The 16,765-nt window shown below is 36.7% G+C and overlaps 2 protein-coding genes across 2 annotated transcripts; one reads left to right on the plus strand and one right to left on the minus strand.

The window, feature by feature from the left end:
• The first annotated feature begins 135 nt into the window (after nt 1–135).
• VPS29 (VPS29 retromer complex component) lies at nt 136–7,416 on the plus strand. The gene is made up of 4 exons (XM_010995867.3): nt 136–214; nt 4,480–4,671; nt 6,453–6,688; nt 6,905–7,416. The coding sequence occupies exons 1-4, from the start codon at nt 212–214 to the stop codon at nt 7,020–7,022; spliced, it is 549 nt and encodes a 182-aa protein (XP_010994169.1). The 5' UTR covers nt 136–211; the 3' UTR covers nt 7,023–7,416.
• Nucleotides 7,417–8,516: 1,100 nt separating this feature from the next.
• FAM216A (family with sequence similarity 216 member A) lies at nt 8,517–16,762 on the minus strand. The gene is made up of 7 exons (XM_010995868.3): nt 16,074–16,762; nt 14,675–14,715; nt 12,223–12,344; nt 10,970–11,099; nt 10,705–10,888; nt 10,082–10,164; nt 8,517–8,873 (listed from the first exon to the last, which is right to left on the minus strand). The coding sequence occupies exons 1-7, from the start codon at nt 16,163–16,165 to the stop codon at nt 8,755–8,757; spliced, it is 771 nt and encodes a 256-aa protein (XP_010994170.1). The 5' UTR covers nt 16,166–16,762; the 3' UTR covers nt 8,517–8,754.
• Nucleotides 16,763–16,765: the final 3 nt, after the last annotated feature.

Here is a 16,765-nt window from a genome sequence, read left to right on the forward strand (position 1 = left end):
TCGCGATCTTGGCCCATCCCCCAACCCTGCCGGCTATTTTCCAAAGAGTAACTTCGCTTTACGGCGGGGAAGGGCCTGCGGCGGCCTCCGTAGGGCGGTCTCTTGTCAACCTCTTTTTTCATTGGCTGTGAGCTAGTGGGCGGGTCGCCGAGGAGTCTGAGGAAGAGAGGGCGGCGGTGGTTGTGGTGACTGAGCGGAGCCCAGTGACAGAATGGTGAGGAACGGCAAATGCGGCGGCCGAGGCCTGCTCTCGGCTGGGGTGATGCGTCGTTAGGAACCACTGGGAGTCTCTGGGCGAGGGCTTGGGCGATCTTGGAGGCGGTGGCGGGCGCGGCTCGGGCCCGGGCCTGGGGAAAGGCAGGGAAGGAAAGAGAGCGGCCACCTCTGGGTGCGTCCAGCCCTGGCCTCGCACCCCCGCCCCAGGGACCAGAGGACGTCTGAGGGGAGAAAGGGCCCGTCTTAGTTATTCCTTCTGTCACGAGACCCATATACCCGAACCGGGAAAGGCTTTGGGGCCTGTACCTCGAGCGTTCCCAAGAAAAGGGCACGGGTTCCTCGCCGTTTCCAGACGTTTCCCTGTTCCTTTCCCGCAAAAAGCACCTCCCGCTGGTTGGCGTGTACCAGTTGCCACTCCCATGTGGCGAAAGCTAGTTTCTGGATGCAAAACGGGAAGAAGCGAGGAGAATCTCTTGTCCCATTTTAGTTTGCCATCTAGGGAGAGAGGATAAAAACTATCCCCTTCGCCCCTGAAATAACGTGCAGCTGCCATTGAAATGTGGCGGTGTGCTCCCAGAGGACTGGATTTGGCTCGTAGAATTTCGGGAACTTCTTGTTTCCTCCGGATGCTGCGACCATTTAAAGTACGATTCCTTAATGGTTTTAGAACTCCTTGAAATTGTTTGGAGAATTTTGCGAGTATGTTCGTTTTATTCGTTAAAGGGCCATTGTTGGCGCCAAGGGGTAGTTTGGAGAGCTTTACCTCACTCGTTCATTAGATTGACCCAGCCTCGTCCAAGGCTGGCCCATCACCCCCTGACCCCAATTAGGTCGCTTCCCCTAAGACTTTCCTACATAAAAATTTGGGAGCTGCTACTGGAGAAGGCTCATAGTTTTAGTCAGCTTTTCATAGGTGCCCTCGGCTCCCTAAAAGTTAAGAACGATTTCAAAAGGAGCTGTGGATGACCTTGGTATTTGTGTTGATGAAAAGGGACTTCTCTCTCTGATGATGAATTTTTGCATTTTTAAAACTAGCAGGATATTATGACAAGCATAGCCTTTAAGGTGACTTGCAGACGTGACAGCCGAAGATTCATGTTACATGCTTTAGCTTCTTTGTATATGTTAATGGCTTTAGTCCCATTTTTGATTCTGAACTCGTTTAGAGTAATCCAGTTTACAATAATTTTCAGACACTTATCCTGCGAAAAGATGAAATCACCTGACATTTCCATAGTCATGTTTCTGAAGTTTTTTTGAGAGGTAAACACCTTTTTAGGGTAGTTGTACTGGAACGTCACTTTCCATGTGAAATAGAAAAAACTGGGCAAAAATTAGCATTAGTCCATTCTTTTATGATTAAAAACATTTTACTAAAAGGAATGGAGACTAGAAATGTTCATCACTCAGTAGTATCCAGAGTTTATGGTCAAATTCAAGTGTGGGGAAAGTCCATTTTTAGCTGGAGGAATGTGTCTGCTTTTATCATCTTTAGTTAGTGATTTCATCATTTGATAATGTCATAGTGCTGTGTTATTACATCTTATGTAGAAGATAATGACCTAGCTGCAGCATGACTTTCCAGCTACTAGAATTTTGACCATAGAAGAATCAAAATCAATATACTTGAGAAATAATAGGCCTAAAGAATCCAGAAAATGTTAGCTTTCATTTAAGCTATTGCTGATGAATTTTCCAAATTGTTTTATAAAATTCTGAATAGAACAGGAAACAGAAGGGATGGCAGTCAATGTGGAGAATAAGATTAGGAAAAGTAGAAAAAATTGACAGGGCAAAAATTTTTTGAAGTGTGTGTGTGTTGTGTTTAATAGTACAGCAAATGGTTCTTTTGTTATTGTTTTGAGCAAAGCTGATTTTTAACATTTTCTTTCATAACACTCAGAAATCATTAACAATTGTTTGCATATTCGATATGAGTTTTTGTTCTTTTTTTGATTTTGTTTCTTTTCGTTGCTTTCTTTTAACATTGGTCATGTTTCACCCTTTTTTTTTTTTCACTCCCCTGTCTGCAATCAACTTCTTCATTCCACTAAGGCTGGGCACAGAGTAAGTTTCTTCTCTTAGCTCCTACTAACAATGGTGATTGGGTGGCTGATTACTGGGATTTCACCCTTTTATGGTCTATCAAGTAGGAAGTAACCAAATTCCTATGCTTTGATTAGGTTGGGTTTTTATTTGAATTTAACAAGACTGCCATTTCCAGGATCTTTTGCTGTCTTAAAAGACTCTGTGTCTAACCTGAACTGTCAAAGTGTGTAATTTGGGCAAAGACACTGCTCAAAGTATGACATTTGTTATGTGACACTATTTCCCCTATAATTTCATCACCTGCAGGAAACCAGAGTCCTAGTAAGGATACTAATTTGAAATAATTTCTGTGTGGTCATTCATAGTTATATCTTTAGACTGCTAATAGTCTGGGCACACTTGTGCATAATCCACAGTACATTATAGACTTTAGGTCATCAGTCATTATAAAGTACCATGCCTTACTAATGTTCTTTCCACCACATTGGTTTGAACAGCTCATTCATTATTAGTCCCAAATATTTTCAGCTTGTTATACCCTTTTATGAGTTTGAGGTGTTTTTTTTTTTTTTAATATAGAAATCTATTTTTACCTTTTTCTCAAATGCCAGCTTCCCACATTAACTATGTACTTCAATCTATATCTGAAGGGATTCCCCTCTAAAGATGAAGATTGTTCTATCTCCAGGTACTTTTGTATTGTTTACCAATGAGGGTGGAAACTATGTGGTGTTTAATTTTACACATGTTTTGTCCACTAAGATCTCGATTGAAATAATTAATATAAGTCATTGAGCAAACACTTGTTGAAACTACTCTTTAAAGCTTATTTAATAATTTCTTTTAAAATGCACTAATTTAATTTGTAACATTGTGTTACTTTAGTTACTTTATATCCTGATAACGTTTTCTTTCCTTTGTAATCATTTTGGTATTTGTGGCAAGATGAGTGAAGCTTATTTTAGAATAATTTGAATTATTTTACACATTTTGATTTTGATTAATTTCAGTTTATAAAATCTATGGTGGCCAAACTGTTATCTGTTTTATCCTGTTTTAGATACTTAATGTTTTATTTGGAATAGTAACACCTTATTTAGACCAAGTTAAAGGGCATGTGCATTTATGGATGGGTTGTCTGTGTGGAAAACATCCTGTCATAGAATGAAGGTGCTTATATTAATCAACATGGAGAAATTGATTCTGTTTGTCCTTTGGAGGACAGGTGCTATTTTTAAATGACCTTTTGAACAGTATTCTGTTAATTGATGTATATATATCAAATCTGGAAATTTTAAAATTAAAAATTTGCAGGATTGAGGTTTTTTATTTTATACTTAAATGCAAATTTTTTGTGTGTCAAAAAATAAAACAAAATTTGTTTTTGTCATTTGAGACTATGTTCCAGCTCTAAACCACCTCCTACTGAATTCATCACTTATTTGGCTGATCTTTCTCTCTCTCTCTTTTTAAAACTGGTGCATGTGGAAGATTGTGAAAATGTTACTCTAAGTTTGGGAACTAAACTAAGAGTACACAGGCAATTTAATCTGGACAATAAAAATATTGACAGTGAGGATTTCTAATGATGAAGGAAAGAGAATATAAAGATTATATATAGTTCAGAAGCACAGATTTGCCCTATTGAAACTCTTTGAAACAAGACTTATTTTTCTGTAATGTATAGTTAATATTTTAAGTAACAAGTATTGTAAATTTGGCTACTGTTCCTCCAAATAGTTGTCAATCTAGTAATTTATAGAGTTAACTTTTTTCCTCTGTCGTTATAATTTTAAGTTATTTTTATTAACGTTCCTGGAATTAGTATATGAAGTTTTGCATTACAACTACAGAAATATGAATTACCATATCATTCCATAGGGCCTACTAGTATATTTTTCATTTTTCAGTTTTTTTATTCAGCATAATTTATAAGTCTCTAAATGAATTGCTTTAGAAAGCTTGATTTTATTCTTGGTAAAATGATTACCTGTATAGTGTATGTACACCTGTTTATGACCAAAATAAACTTAAGATTGATTTAGAATCATATGTGTGTTTAAATGGTCATGATAGGAACTGTATGAATAACTTCTCTTTGGTGTCCTGAAATCTCTGGTTAGTTTAATTTAAAAAGGAAGTAAATGGGAAAGGAATATCTTGTTTTGACATCCTGTTTAACATTACATCTTTTCTCACCTTGACACTTTAAAGTTGGTGTTGGTATTAGGAGACCTGCACATCCCACACCGGTGCAATAGTTTGCCGGCTAAATTCAAAAAATTGCTGGTGCCAGGAAAGATTCAGCACATCCTCTGCACTGGAAACCTTTGCACTAAAGAGAGTTATGATTATCTCAAGACTCTGGCGGGTGATGTTCATATTGTGAGAGGAGACTTCGATGAGGTGATGTACTTTCATTTCCCTTCACAGATATTTCCTTTTCTTGATTCTTTTATATATATATTAAGGTTTATTTTTTAGACCAGAGCTCAACTGTTAAGATCTATTTTTTTAATTTTCCACTATAAAATTATACATACCCTCCCTTACTGTTTGAAAATCACTGATTTTAGATTACTTAATAAACATATTAAATACTTCTAGCTTAATTGATTCAGACTAAAAGTGGTTTTGTCACTGTATTTGTACTATCATTTAGTTTATAAAGTTTTTGTTGCGAACTTCACCACCACCACCTCTGCTACCCTGTTCCAAGCCTATCACCTTACTCTGTTCCAGCTTCCTGATTCTACCCTTGCTCCCTCCACAGTTCGTTCTCCAAGTAGAAACCAGTGTGATCTTTTTCAGGTGAAGTGAGATCACGTCACTTCTCTACTGAAAACCCTGCCATGGCTCCCTGTCTCAAGGGTTAACTATAAAGAGGCGTGAAGGAGTTTGGAGGAGCTGATTGAACTGTTCTATATCTTGCTTGTGCCAGTGCTTACACAGTTGTGTGCATTTGTCAAAACTCCTTGAATTGTACAATTAAAAAGGGTAATTTTACTGTATGTAAATTATATCTCAGTAAACCTAACTTTAAAGAAAAAATAAGTTAGGAGTTCTGGAGTTCCAACTTTGCCCATTAATTAATGATGAGATGTTAGGCAAATTACATTCTCTTTCTGACCTTGGTTCCCTACTATGTAAATGTGATTGGAATAGATGATTTTTAAGACACTGTCAGTGCTAATAACATTGTATGATTTAACATAATAAATCTGATTTAAATATGAAAATTTTATTTTGTATTTCTGGGAATATAAACTTTCCAGGAATTATTTAACTTCATTGGTGCTCTTTTAGTGGACAGTGGGGTTCCTTTATGCCAGAATGAATGGCACTGTGTTTTGTTTTGTTTTTTTTAGTGTTAAGTTTGGATAAACTAGAGGTGGCATGAAGATGAAAGACAGGGTAGGAGGATGAGAAGGGAAGGGGTAAACATGTTGTCAGTATTTTAGAATATAGTTTTGGTTTGTTAAAAATATATTTGTGTTTCTGTTTATAATATGCTAAAGATAAGTTTCAGTAGCAAGAATTAAAAGTTTTCACTTCTGAGTTGCTAAATTTACAAACCCTGGAGCCGTACGATCAGGATTTGGATCTTGGCTCAAACTCCTAATAACGTGTGACCTTAGGCAAGTTATTTAACCTCTCTGTGCCTCAGTTTCCTCATCCATAAAATGGAAGTCATAATAGAACCTACCTTTTAGGATTGTTTCTAAGTGTTAAATAGGTTGATATTTATAAATCCCCTTAGAATGGTGCCTGGCTCATACCAGATGCTATGTAAGTGTCAACTATCATTATTATTTTAAGCTGTCTGTATAACTGTTAAAGCCTGGAATATAATTTGAACACATCCTAGCTTACAGGTCATGTTCTTAGTATTCTTAGATAGAGGAAACACAGATTTGGAATAATTTTTCTCTACAGCAAGCCCAAAAGAACACACATCCTATAAAAATAAACACAGTAAAGCAATTGCCTGATAAATTCCAGTTTACCTGAAGTTATGTTTTGAGCACAGTTGCAGCCTTAGAGACTGAGAAGAAAGCAAACATTTAATAAATGCGTTGGTTGTGGAGCACTGTATCAAAACACCCAATGAGACTGAATATTTTTGATTGTTTTTTAAACATCAGTATCTCTAAAATATTTTTTCTTGTGTCTGTTTCATATTTTAGAATCTGAATTATCCAGAACAGAAAGTTGTGACTGTCGGGCAGTTCAAAATTGGTTTGATCCATGGACATCAAGTTATTCCATGGGGAGATATGGCCAGCTTAGCCCTGTTGCAGAGGCAGTTTGACGTGGACATTCTTATCTCTGGACACACACACAAATTTGAAGCATTTGAGCATGAAAATAAATTCTACATTAACCCAGGTTCTGCCACTGGAGCATATAATGCCTTGGAAACGTGAGTAGTATGGAGTTTGGGAATTCTGGAATTTTATAAAGTTAATAATTGCACATGTGACATTTCATAAAATTCAGTTTTTTATGGTGATTTTTCTTTTTAATATGTCTAACAACCAGATCCCTCCTTGAATTTGAATTGTCGTCCCAAATTAAGATTTTTAGTGTTACTGCTTTTTTAGTACAAAACACTGACATTATTTATATTTTCTTCCAGAAACATTATTCCTTCATTTGTGTTGATGGATATCCAGGCTTCTACAGTTGTGACTTATGTGTATCAGCTAATTGGAGATGATGTGAAAGTAGAACGAATCGAATACAAAAAATCTTAAAGCCAGGCCTGTCTTGATGATTTTTTCTGTTGGGTTGTTTTTTTGTTTTTTTTTCATTCCCCTGTTTAAATCAAGTAATTAAACATTTAAGAGCCACCAAGTTGTATCACTTTTATAATATTTTGCAGTAAAATATAATATCATCTTCTGTTAATACAATGTTCTAAGCTTCTTGTAAACTATAAGATTATATTTAGTTTAAGTATATGGTTTCTATGAAAAAATGTCCACCACGCAGTAAATGGTCACATGTTAAGAAAAATTTATCCTTGTAAATATCTTCATAGTTGATATTTGGAACTTTATTACAAAAGTAGTGCATGAGGAGAAAGAATCTAGACTTTCTTGTATACTTTTTTCTCTTCTCCAGTAATAAACAGTTACCTTTCATTTATACTTTCTTGATAAGCTGTGTTCTAATTTTTAAAAATCGTGAAAATGAGAGGCCAAATGAAGCTGCAGACAAGTACTATAGTGTTGAGGTAGATGAGGTGAACTTTCAGAGCTCTCTCCCTTGTTACAACATTCTGGGTCATAATTTTGGACTCAGGTTTTATTTTCTAAATAATATACCATATTCACATATTAAATCATCAGCAGTTCTTCAGACTATTACTTTTAAATGCTATTTTAAGTTTTAACAAAAATTTTTAAAATTTTATTACACTGATGTTTAATTCAAAAAAAAATATGTGCCCCTTTTCATAGTAGCACTATTTACAGTTGCCAAGACGTGGAAGCAACCTAAGTATCCATCAGCAGATGACTGGATAAGGAAGATGTGGTGTATATATACAACTGAATACTGCTTCAGCACAAAAAAGAATGAAATTTTGCCATTTGCAACAGCATAGATGGACTTGGAGGGTATTACGCTAAGTGAAATAAGTCTGATATCACTTATGTGGAATCTAAAAAACAGTGAATATAACAAGAAACAGATACTGAGAACAAACAAACTAGTAGTTACCTGTGGTAAAAGGGAAGGGGAAGGGGCACAACTGGGCTAGGGATTAGGAGGTACTGTTATGCATAAAATAAGCCTGAAACCTGTATAATATTTTACATCAACTATACCTCAAAATAAAATAAATTTTTAAAATAAAATTTAAAAACACTAATGTTCAGGAGGGAAGCACACGAGTGAATATGTAATGTGAAGAATCCTTTCATTAGCACCACTACTCCCAACTTAATCTAGTTTGAGAATCCAAGTGTTTGCGTGGCAATTTTCACAAAATAGGGCAAACTGCTATTTCCATTCTTAAGTTGTATCTAAGCAGCAAATATTATTAAGCACTTTCTCTGCAAGCCAGGGTGTTATCGCTATCAAATTCTATTCTATATTGGGGTGTTTCAGAGTTTTCCTAAGCCTGAACAAGAAAATACTTGTAGGATATTCTAATGTTGCTATTTTAGGACTTAGTGTAAACAGAGAAAGAATTATACAATGTATTTATCAGATATAAAGAAACATAATTACATTTTAGGTGATGAGAAAAATTTTAATTGTTACCTAGCTAGAAATATATTTCACGTAAATTTTATTACACAGGTATCATTGGTAGATGGAATGACATCACACCAATTACACTGTTGTAAAAGTTTCTGAACAAACCAAAATTACTTAATGACTTAAAGGTGAATAACAGTATTATCCTAAATGTATAGTGAAGACAATTCACAACCCCTTCTCCCCCACTTCGGCACATCAATACACAAGACAGGATTGTCAAGTTAACATCAGATGTTCTCCCTGTTCTTCAATTGACATTGATTGCATGTACTTATTTAGTAAATCTTCTTCCTTTTTTTCTTCATTCATGTAAGATTCAGAATCACTTGTAGAAACTGGAGGAAAAATAAGAGGTTATAATATGTTTTGGAAATAAAGTTGTATTTCATCCTGAAAATTGAGATTTGCATATAAGAACAACCTTCAAAATGACCTATCTTATTAATAAGCCTTTAGCAAAAACAAATTGCCTGCAATTTTCAAAATTTAATTACTTCGCCTTCCAATGCCCAATGCCATATTTTGGGCAAGTTGTATAGCAATTCTCTATTACTAAAGCCTGTTTTCCCACTGCTCTTCAAAATCTTTCGGTGGAAGTTACAGCTTCAGCATTCTCCATTTTCCTTAAGTTCCTTCTCATTTCTTTTCTCTTGGGGACTACAGGGAATTTTCCTCTTCCTGGGGTTTCCTCCAGCTGTTCTTTAAAGAACCAGACTTACCTTCTCCTGCCATTTCCCTCATTTCTTGGATGGACATGGTATTGTATTTACAGCAGAACTGGGTGATGCTGTCACACAGCAATGGGATATGAGTTCAGAAGGCCTAACTTGCCTGCTTGCTACGCACTTCCCTACTCACTGTGGTAATACTAGGAAATTGTTTAACTTCCACTTAATCCTTTTCCACTTCATCAATTCTGAGGGATATTTGTGAGAATTTCATCTTCCTGTTTTGCCTTTTTCATTTTGTGCTATTCCTTACTTGCAGAAGGATCCTTTATGCTGATCCTTCCCAAGTCTGGACATATCCAAGTTGCTCTGTAAAATGTTGATAATATCACTTGGTTGGCTTGCTTCCACTGGTTGTTGAACATTAAACAAAATGGTATATAGCCCTTTGTAAACTATTTTATGCCATACAAAATAAGTTGTCCATTCAAAAATGGCACTATCATTAAAAGTGCTATAGATTGAAAATCATATTTGTGGCCCTGGATTCTGACAAATTTCATTCTCTGTTAAGACTCTGGCCTTGATATTATAAATATATTTAGAATTAGAAATACCTTCTTGAATCTTACTTCCTTGAGCACTGTCTGCTTTTAAGTGAAAGCAGAAATTGATTTCATATTTAGTTTTGTTTGGAGCAATATAAGCAAATTACATTCTAAATTTTAAAAAATGTATTCTGTAATAGAAATGGAACTATATTGGGTTTAATATTTTTAAGCATAACTTTTTTTAACATTTTTTAATTGAGTTATAGTCATTTTACATAAGCATAACATCTTTAAAGATGCATACTTTTAAAATTCCACATTTACCTGATTGCATTAACAGTCTGCCTGGTTTTTTAAAAATCTTCAGTGACTTACATCTTGTTTTAGATGCATATCCAGTTTTTAAACTGTAAGAAAGATAAGAATCTTAATTGGAACCAGCAAAGTGAACAGCTGCCTAATGCATGTGGAAGACCATAAAAATTCTTTTTATTAAGCTGCCTGCATCACCAAAGAGACCCTTTTGGCCCCTGAATTCTCCTGAGGCTTATTAACACTGAAATGCAAAGCTACAATTGTAGTGCAGGTTGATTATTCTTAATCTCTTTTTTTCCTTTTTTGTTCATAGTATTCTTCTGTGCAGAAGCAACCATATGCTTCTCCTTTTGGAATTGTTTGTATTATTTTGAATTTGAGTGGGAATCATTGTAAAGGGCAGTCTTCCATGTCTCTAGCTTATTGAAATTTTTACAGTTCCACAAAATTCTAAAAGCAGTAGCATATCCCAGTCTGCTCGGTAGAGACCATAAGATAGCACCTTTTTGTGCTTTTTGTCCAACCTATTCTGAATTTAACAAAGTGAACAAATTAGAGAACACATGTATCCTTTAGCTACCCTTCATATAAAGTTAGGGGTACATTTTTCTCTTAAACAATAGGAAACAGACCCTTGTCTGTTTCTCACTGGTCGCCAAAGGGAATGCGGTAGGTTCATCTCAGGTGCAGATGCAGCTGTGGTGTTAGAAGGCCCTGAGCCCTCTCTCTCCAGTTGATGTCGCCAAGTAGTGCAAGGGAAATGCTGTTTCTCTGAGTGACGAGAGCTGAGGTGGCTCCTGTGATGAGTTAGGACACCTGTCATACAAATCACCTCTGTTAGAAGACCCTCTTGTTTCTCGTGACAACTGGTGAAAAACTGCCTGGAGCTGCACTTGCCTGGCTTTTGTGAGCTGCGCTGGATCACATGCATATACTGCCTCTTCATTAACGTCCTCAGATAATTTGCATTATAGATCTTAGCAATGCTGCACAGGTAACGCTTCTGGCCTATGGTGAGGTCGGGATGCTGTAAGACAGAACAAGAGTTATAGGCTGCATTCTACAACAGAAGCTGGCAATAATCTGTACCTGAAAGGAGAGTTTACCATCTGTACATTTTACTTAGGGAAATTCAGCTGTGTTAATTTGGCGAGAGAAAGAAATGACAATTTCAATAGTACAAGTGACTGCTTGCCATCTCCACTCAAGTGATTCATATCCCCACTAAGGTTTGAGAACCACTGCACTAGAAGAATAAGGAAAGTGTGAATCTGCTGTTCTGTCAAAAGCCTTAGTTCTCCCGTGCCTCTCAGTGAGTGTGGACATCTTGCCTTCTGAATATGATGTTTGTGGTGGTACCTCATGAGTGGTACCTAGAAGCAACCCAATTACTCTACTTAGTCTTAACTAAAACAACAGTCTTTTCTAGCACCAGAAGAACAACTAAGTGTCTTGTGTTGGACAGATTGAGAGAGAGTCTGTTGGTCTCTGATACAAGTAATTTTGACTAAGATTTTCACAGGACTTGGTGATTTTAGAAATTGACGCTCACCTAAAATGCGAGATTCCATTATACATCCATGTGTATATACACACACAAGATTTACGGAACTGAATAGGTAATAAATTCAGAGAAAATTCAAAATTTTGGTCAGAAAAATTTACCATTTTGTACAAATCTATAGTAACCCTACTTTGCATTGCTCCTGAGAAGCTGCTTCTGGCAGCTGTGATTTTTAATGGGTAATGCTGGTCAACAGTTATAAAATATAGCCATTTTCTTTACTTGCTTCTAATTTTACAGTCCCTGAGCAAAATCTTTATGAGGCTGGGTTTCCATCTCTAGAGTGGAACTTTCCTCAAGCATCTTTGTGTTTTGGGGCATTAAGCTTCTTGAGTAAAGGTATGTCAGATTTGAAGTATCATAAAGCCCTGAAAGAACTCTTATGATAGGGAATCTAAAAAGATAAAACCCTTGAATTCATTAATGAGTTTACCTAGCAGATATTCATGAATTCCTAGACATGCTGGGTGTACCTTGTCTTCTGCAGTGCCTTACCCTCTAAGTAGCTTATCTTCAATACAAAGTTCAGTTCTGAATACAAAGACTATTGGTATTTAAATAAAGTATTAGCATTTAGTTAGCATACCTTTAGAAATGACTCCTCAGTCATTGATTTAGGGATGTGAACTGTTTGAATTTGAGGAGTTTTCCATAACTCTTGCAGCTTGACTACATGTGAGTTCACTTTGTGTTCATCTTTGATTCTATCTGTAGGGAAGGAATTATGTGAATTTCACAAGCAAAGACCAGTTTAACAAATAATTAAGCTCTATTAAGGTCTACATGTTTCAGTGATTATCCTGGAGTAGTGGTATGAGTCAGACTGTTAAATCTGAAGAGATTTTTATGATATGCCATTTGTTTTCAGAACACACAAAAATCTAAGACATTTATAAATATTTACTATATATATATAATTACATATGGACTTTATTATTTTGAACACAGCTGCAATGCAAACCGTTGATAGAAACTTACTTTTTTGGTTTATTATATCAGACCATACTAAACAGGAACATACATGAGGTATTTGTGTTTTAAAGAGTTTCAAAAATGTTTTATCATTCATTTGACTTCAGTATGTAGTTTTAAAATTTTATTCTGTATTAGACTTGATAGAATAACACACATTTTACCCCTTTAATGAGGCAGTGTTAAAACGAAGAGCTTTTCAGACGTTAACTAAAACTTATTTTTACAAAACTTCAGTTATTTCATTATTTTAAATACTGATGTGGGTAGATGAAAATAATAGTCTTTTAATAAAAATTAAAGTTGAGACATATTCCCAGAAGAATAGGAAGTAGTTTTTAGTTTCAGATACATTGAGAAACTTCAGTAACAGTTTAGGGAAAAACAATATCTGGCAAAATTTAATCAAGAAATAACTCTTATCATACTGAGTGAAGTTAAGTCAGACAGAGAAAGACAAGTATATCACTTATCTGTGGAATCTGAAAAAATGACACAAATGAACTTATATACAAAACAGAAACAGACTCACAGACATAGAAAACAAACTTATGGTTATTAAACGGGAAAGAGAGGGAGAAAGAAATTAGGAGTTTGGAATTAGAGATACAAACTACTATACATAAAATAGATAAACAATAAGGTCTGTTTAGCACAGGGAACTATATTCAATAGCTTGTAATAACCTATAATGAAAAAGAATATGGAAAAGAATATATATATGTATAACTGAATCACTATGCTGTACACCTAATACAACATTGTAAATCAACTATACTTCAATTAAAAAAATAAAATAACTCTTGCTCTCCTCCCTATACAACCCCTCCTTAAGAGTTATATTTGCACACTGAAGGACTAACAAAAAATATCCAGAAATTGTTATTATGTTCCTTAAAACATAATTTGGAGTACGTAATAATAAAATGAACACCAGTTCAACATTTTAAAAGTTTTTCATATCATAAATGTGGGATAATTGTTTAAGAATATCTTTTTTGTGTGTCCCTGTTAATCAATATTTCTAAGGTGTGTATTATATCCTGGATTAAAATTTAGTTCCTCAAAAGGTTGATAGCATTTCTTTATAGAAAATTAAACATTTAAAAGTAATAGTTAAATGCAACAAACAACCCAATTGAAAATGCCAAAGGACTTGAATAGACTTTGGATGTCTCCAAAGATAAACAAATGGTTAATAAACACATGAAAAGATGCTCACTATCACTAATCATTAGGGAAATACAAATCAAAATCACAATGAGACATCACTTTATACCCATAAGGATGACTATCATCAAAAAACCCCTCAAAAAACTGGAAAGCAAGTGTTAGCTAGGATGTGGAGAAACTGGACCCCTGCCCTTTGCTGGTGGGAATATAAAATGGTGCAGTTGCTGCAGAATCAATGTGGTGGTTCCTCAAAAAGTCAAGCAGAATTGCCACACGACTCGGCAATTCCATTCTAAAACAACCACGTAATGTATATACACATATCTATTTTTTTTATATGTATAAAAATAGTAGTATGTATGTATACACATACAGATATGTGTATTTTTCCTAGGTAACAGTAAGGACTATACATTTTCCAAGGAAAAGCAAAGTGAATTCAGGTTTATACATCACTTGATTGAAATTGTTCCCCTGCAAAAAATTAGTGAGAGGTCTTTGGAGGCCTGTCTTAACCATTTACCTCCAGCAGCTCTGTCCTTTATTTCAACTGAGAAAAAAATAGCAGCACTGAGAAATATTTTATGTTCTTTGAAGTTGTACAGTTTAGAACTTTTTCCTTCAATCTGTGTATAAACCCCAGGTTTATATATCAGTTATAAACACAGTTCTTTTCAGATTCATTGCTATTTTGAAGTACTCTTTTGATGTGAGATATCTTAACAGGAGACAAAGAACCTGCTGGCTTGTTCTTTGAAAATCTTAAAGACTGAGTTTACCAAGGATGCTAATAAAGACTATTTTAAAAACTCCACTGTATGAGTAGTTATAGCAAAATTGGCTTCTCTGAGCCATATTATATAGGTATTATCTGCTTTATATGTTCTACTCACCAGTACCTTTGGAACTCTGGTAATAAGAATGTTCAGCTGATCTGTTTTTTAAAAAAAAGAATGTAAAGAATATATTAACAATTGACAGCTTTATAAGCATCGAAGAAAGTATTTTAAGTGAAAAAACGACAGTATTGCATGTGCTTTTTACTTTTCATGTCTCAGTCAAACATAATGTCTTTCAAATTTTCTCCTATAATTCTGGTTATATCTTAATGACTCTAGGCTTTTTCAAAGTAGGTTATCTGAGTTTTTTTCCATACTACAAAGGACTTACTTTAAGCCAGTTTTGGCCTTACTTTATAGTCGCCTAATCTAATTTCTACATTGAGCTCAATAAAATAGTTTGGGCTTCTTGTACTATCCATGATACTCTCTTCCTTTAATTTTAATAAGGAAATGTTATTTGTTGTATGTAATTTAAGGTGTACTGGAACTGATAAATTGGTCTAGAATGTTTCTAATTTTGTACAAGCTCATTTTTTTCTTTTCTCAAATTAAGACAAAACACTCTCGGTTTCCTTTTCCCGCAATTTATTTAATGACCAAGAGATCATTGATCCCTTGATATACTAGGATTCAGAACTTTGCCGAGCACTGTGATGAACAAAAAAAGAAACACAAGACCTCGTTCCATCTTTAGAAGTTGCAAATCCACCAAATCTATATATATTTTTTTAAAGTGGTCATGGGTGCAGCAGGAGTCATGACTGTGGGCTGGAAAGCAACACCGGGCTGTTTTCACTTTGAGGGCTAACTGTTGAAAGGGATGACGAGGTACTGCCTCCAGCAGTGACTTCAGCAATCCAGGAAATAATAGTAAAAACCTGCTCAAAATGAAATGGATTTATGAAGAAAGGAACTTCTGAGTGAAGAAAATGTCAAAATCAAGGTACCTCTAACATTCACAGTCATCTGTCTCATTGGCGATTATGAATCCCAATTTGAGGAAAAGGTGGCTAATATCACACACAGGGAAATGATTTACTGACTTGGAAGCCCTCCTTTCCTGTGGTCCCCGACCCCCGTCCCACCTCCCTCCCTCGACCCCTTTTTGTGGAAGTACTGTGGTCAAACCGCAAAATTTCCAGCAGATTTCGCAGCGCCCCCTAAGGGCAGAAAGAGGCACCCAGGCGACTGTCGCAGTCAACAGCGTTTAGTCAGTCAGTCATTGCACCAACCCTCCCCTAAGCTTCCCTCAGAAGCCCTTCTAAACTGTGAGTCTGTTTCCATATTTCCCATCCTGGCCACAACAAAGGTTCTCCCTTCCTCTCACTTCAGTGCACTGGGGTCCAGTCCATCGGAGCAGCCAGCTCCCATCCCCTCCTCTACACGGGGATCACGACCCGGCGGAGCTGGTCGCCGTCCTCCCTAACCCCTCCGGGTCCCGCAGCCTCACCCGCCGCTGCCACCCTCGTTCCTGGCCACTGCAGGCGGCTCTGCGGAAGAGCTGCACTCCGTCCAGTCGGACACTGGACCCTGGCAGGACATCTCCTCCCCGGTGCCCAGACGGCGAGCTTTGTGCAGAAGCTTCCCCGTTTCCCCTCCCCTGTCAGCACGCGTGCGTCAGGCCGGGCGACATTGGGGGTGAAGGGGCTGACGCCGGATTCTAGCCCCCTCCGAGCAGTCCGGACACTGCCCGAATAGCTTCGGGAGAGCGGGGCGGGCAGATCCACGATCCTGTAGTTAAGGTGGGGGAGGCCCGGGAGTTCTTTAGTTGACTGAGCGTTTGTACGTTTTTATCTTTTTGTGGAAGGGATGCGTCACGGAAAGGAAGTATACCTTTCCTCTAAAAAGGTGCCTTCCACCTCTGTATTCCAGACCCTCAGCAAATCTGTAAATCTTGAGGGTCACCATATAAGTCAAACATCAGTACTCAAACCAAGGACCAAAGCACCTTGCTCAGGGACACAGAGTATAGTCGGTTATCCGTTATCACCAAGGCAACCAGGCTTTTCTCCGTATCCCAACCACTGATTTCCTCCAACTACTTCTGCGCACGCGCGAACCTTACCCGGGCTTTTCGCAGAACGCGTTTCTCGTCGAATTTGGCCTTTGGGATGCTCCGTAGTCAGAGGCGTGGCAGAACAG

This window comes from Camelus dromedarius, chromosome 31 (assembly GCF_036321535.1).
Source record: "Camelus dromedarius isolate mCamDro1 chromosome 31, mCamDro1.pat, whole genome shotgun sequence".
Classification (NCBI taxonomy): Eukaryota; Metazoa; Chordata; class Mammalia; order Artiodactyla; family Camelidae; genus Camelus; species Camelus dromedarius.

Coding starts and splice junctions, on each gene's coding strand:
- FAM216A (XM_010995868.3), bottom strand. CDS start 16,165: ATGTCCTGCCAGGGTCCAGTGTCCGACTGGACGGAGTGCAGCTCTTCC. Junction 10,889..10,969: donor GCGCAGCTCACAAAAGCCAG/GCAAGTGCAGCT, acceptor TTTGTATGACAG/GTGTCCTAACTCATCACAGG. Junction 8,874..10,081: donor CAGACTGTTAATGCAATCAG/GTAAATGTGGAA, acceptor TTTTTCCTCCAG/TTTCTACAAGTGATTCTGAA.
- VPS29 (XM_010995867.3), top strand. Junction 4,672..6,452: donor TGAGAGGAGACTTCGATGAG/GTGATGTACTTT, acceptor TTCATATTTTAG/AATCTGAATTATCCAGAACA. Junction 6,689..6,904: donor GCATATAATGCCTTGGAAAC/GTGAGTAGTATG, acceptor ATTTTCTTCCAG/AAACATTATTCCTTCATTTG.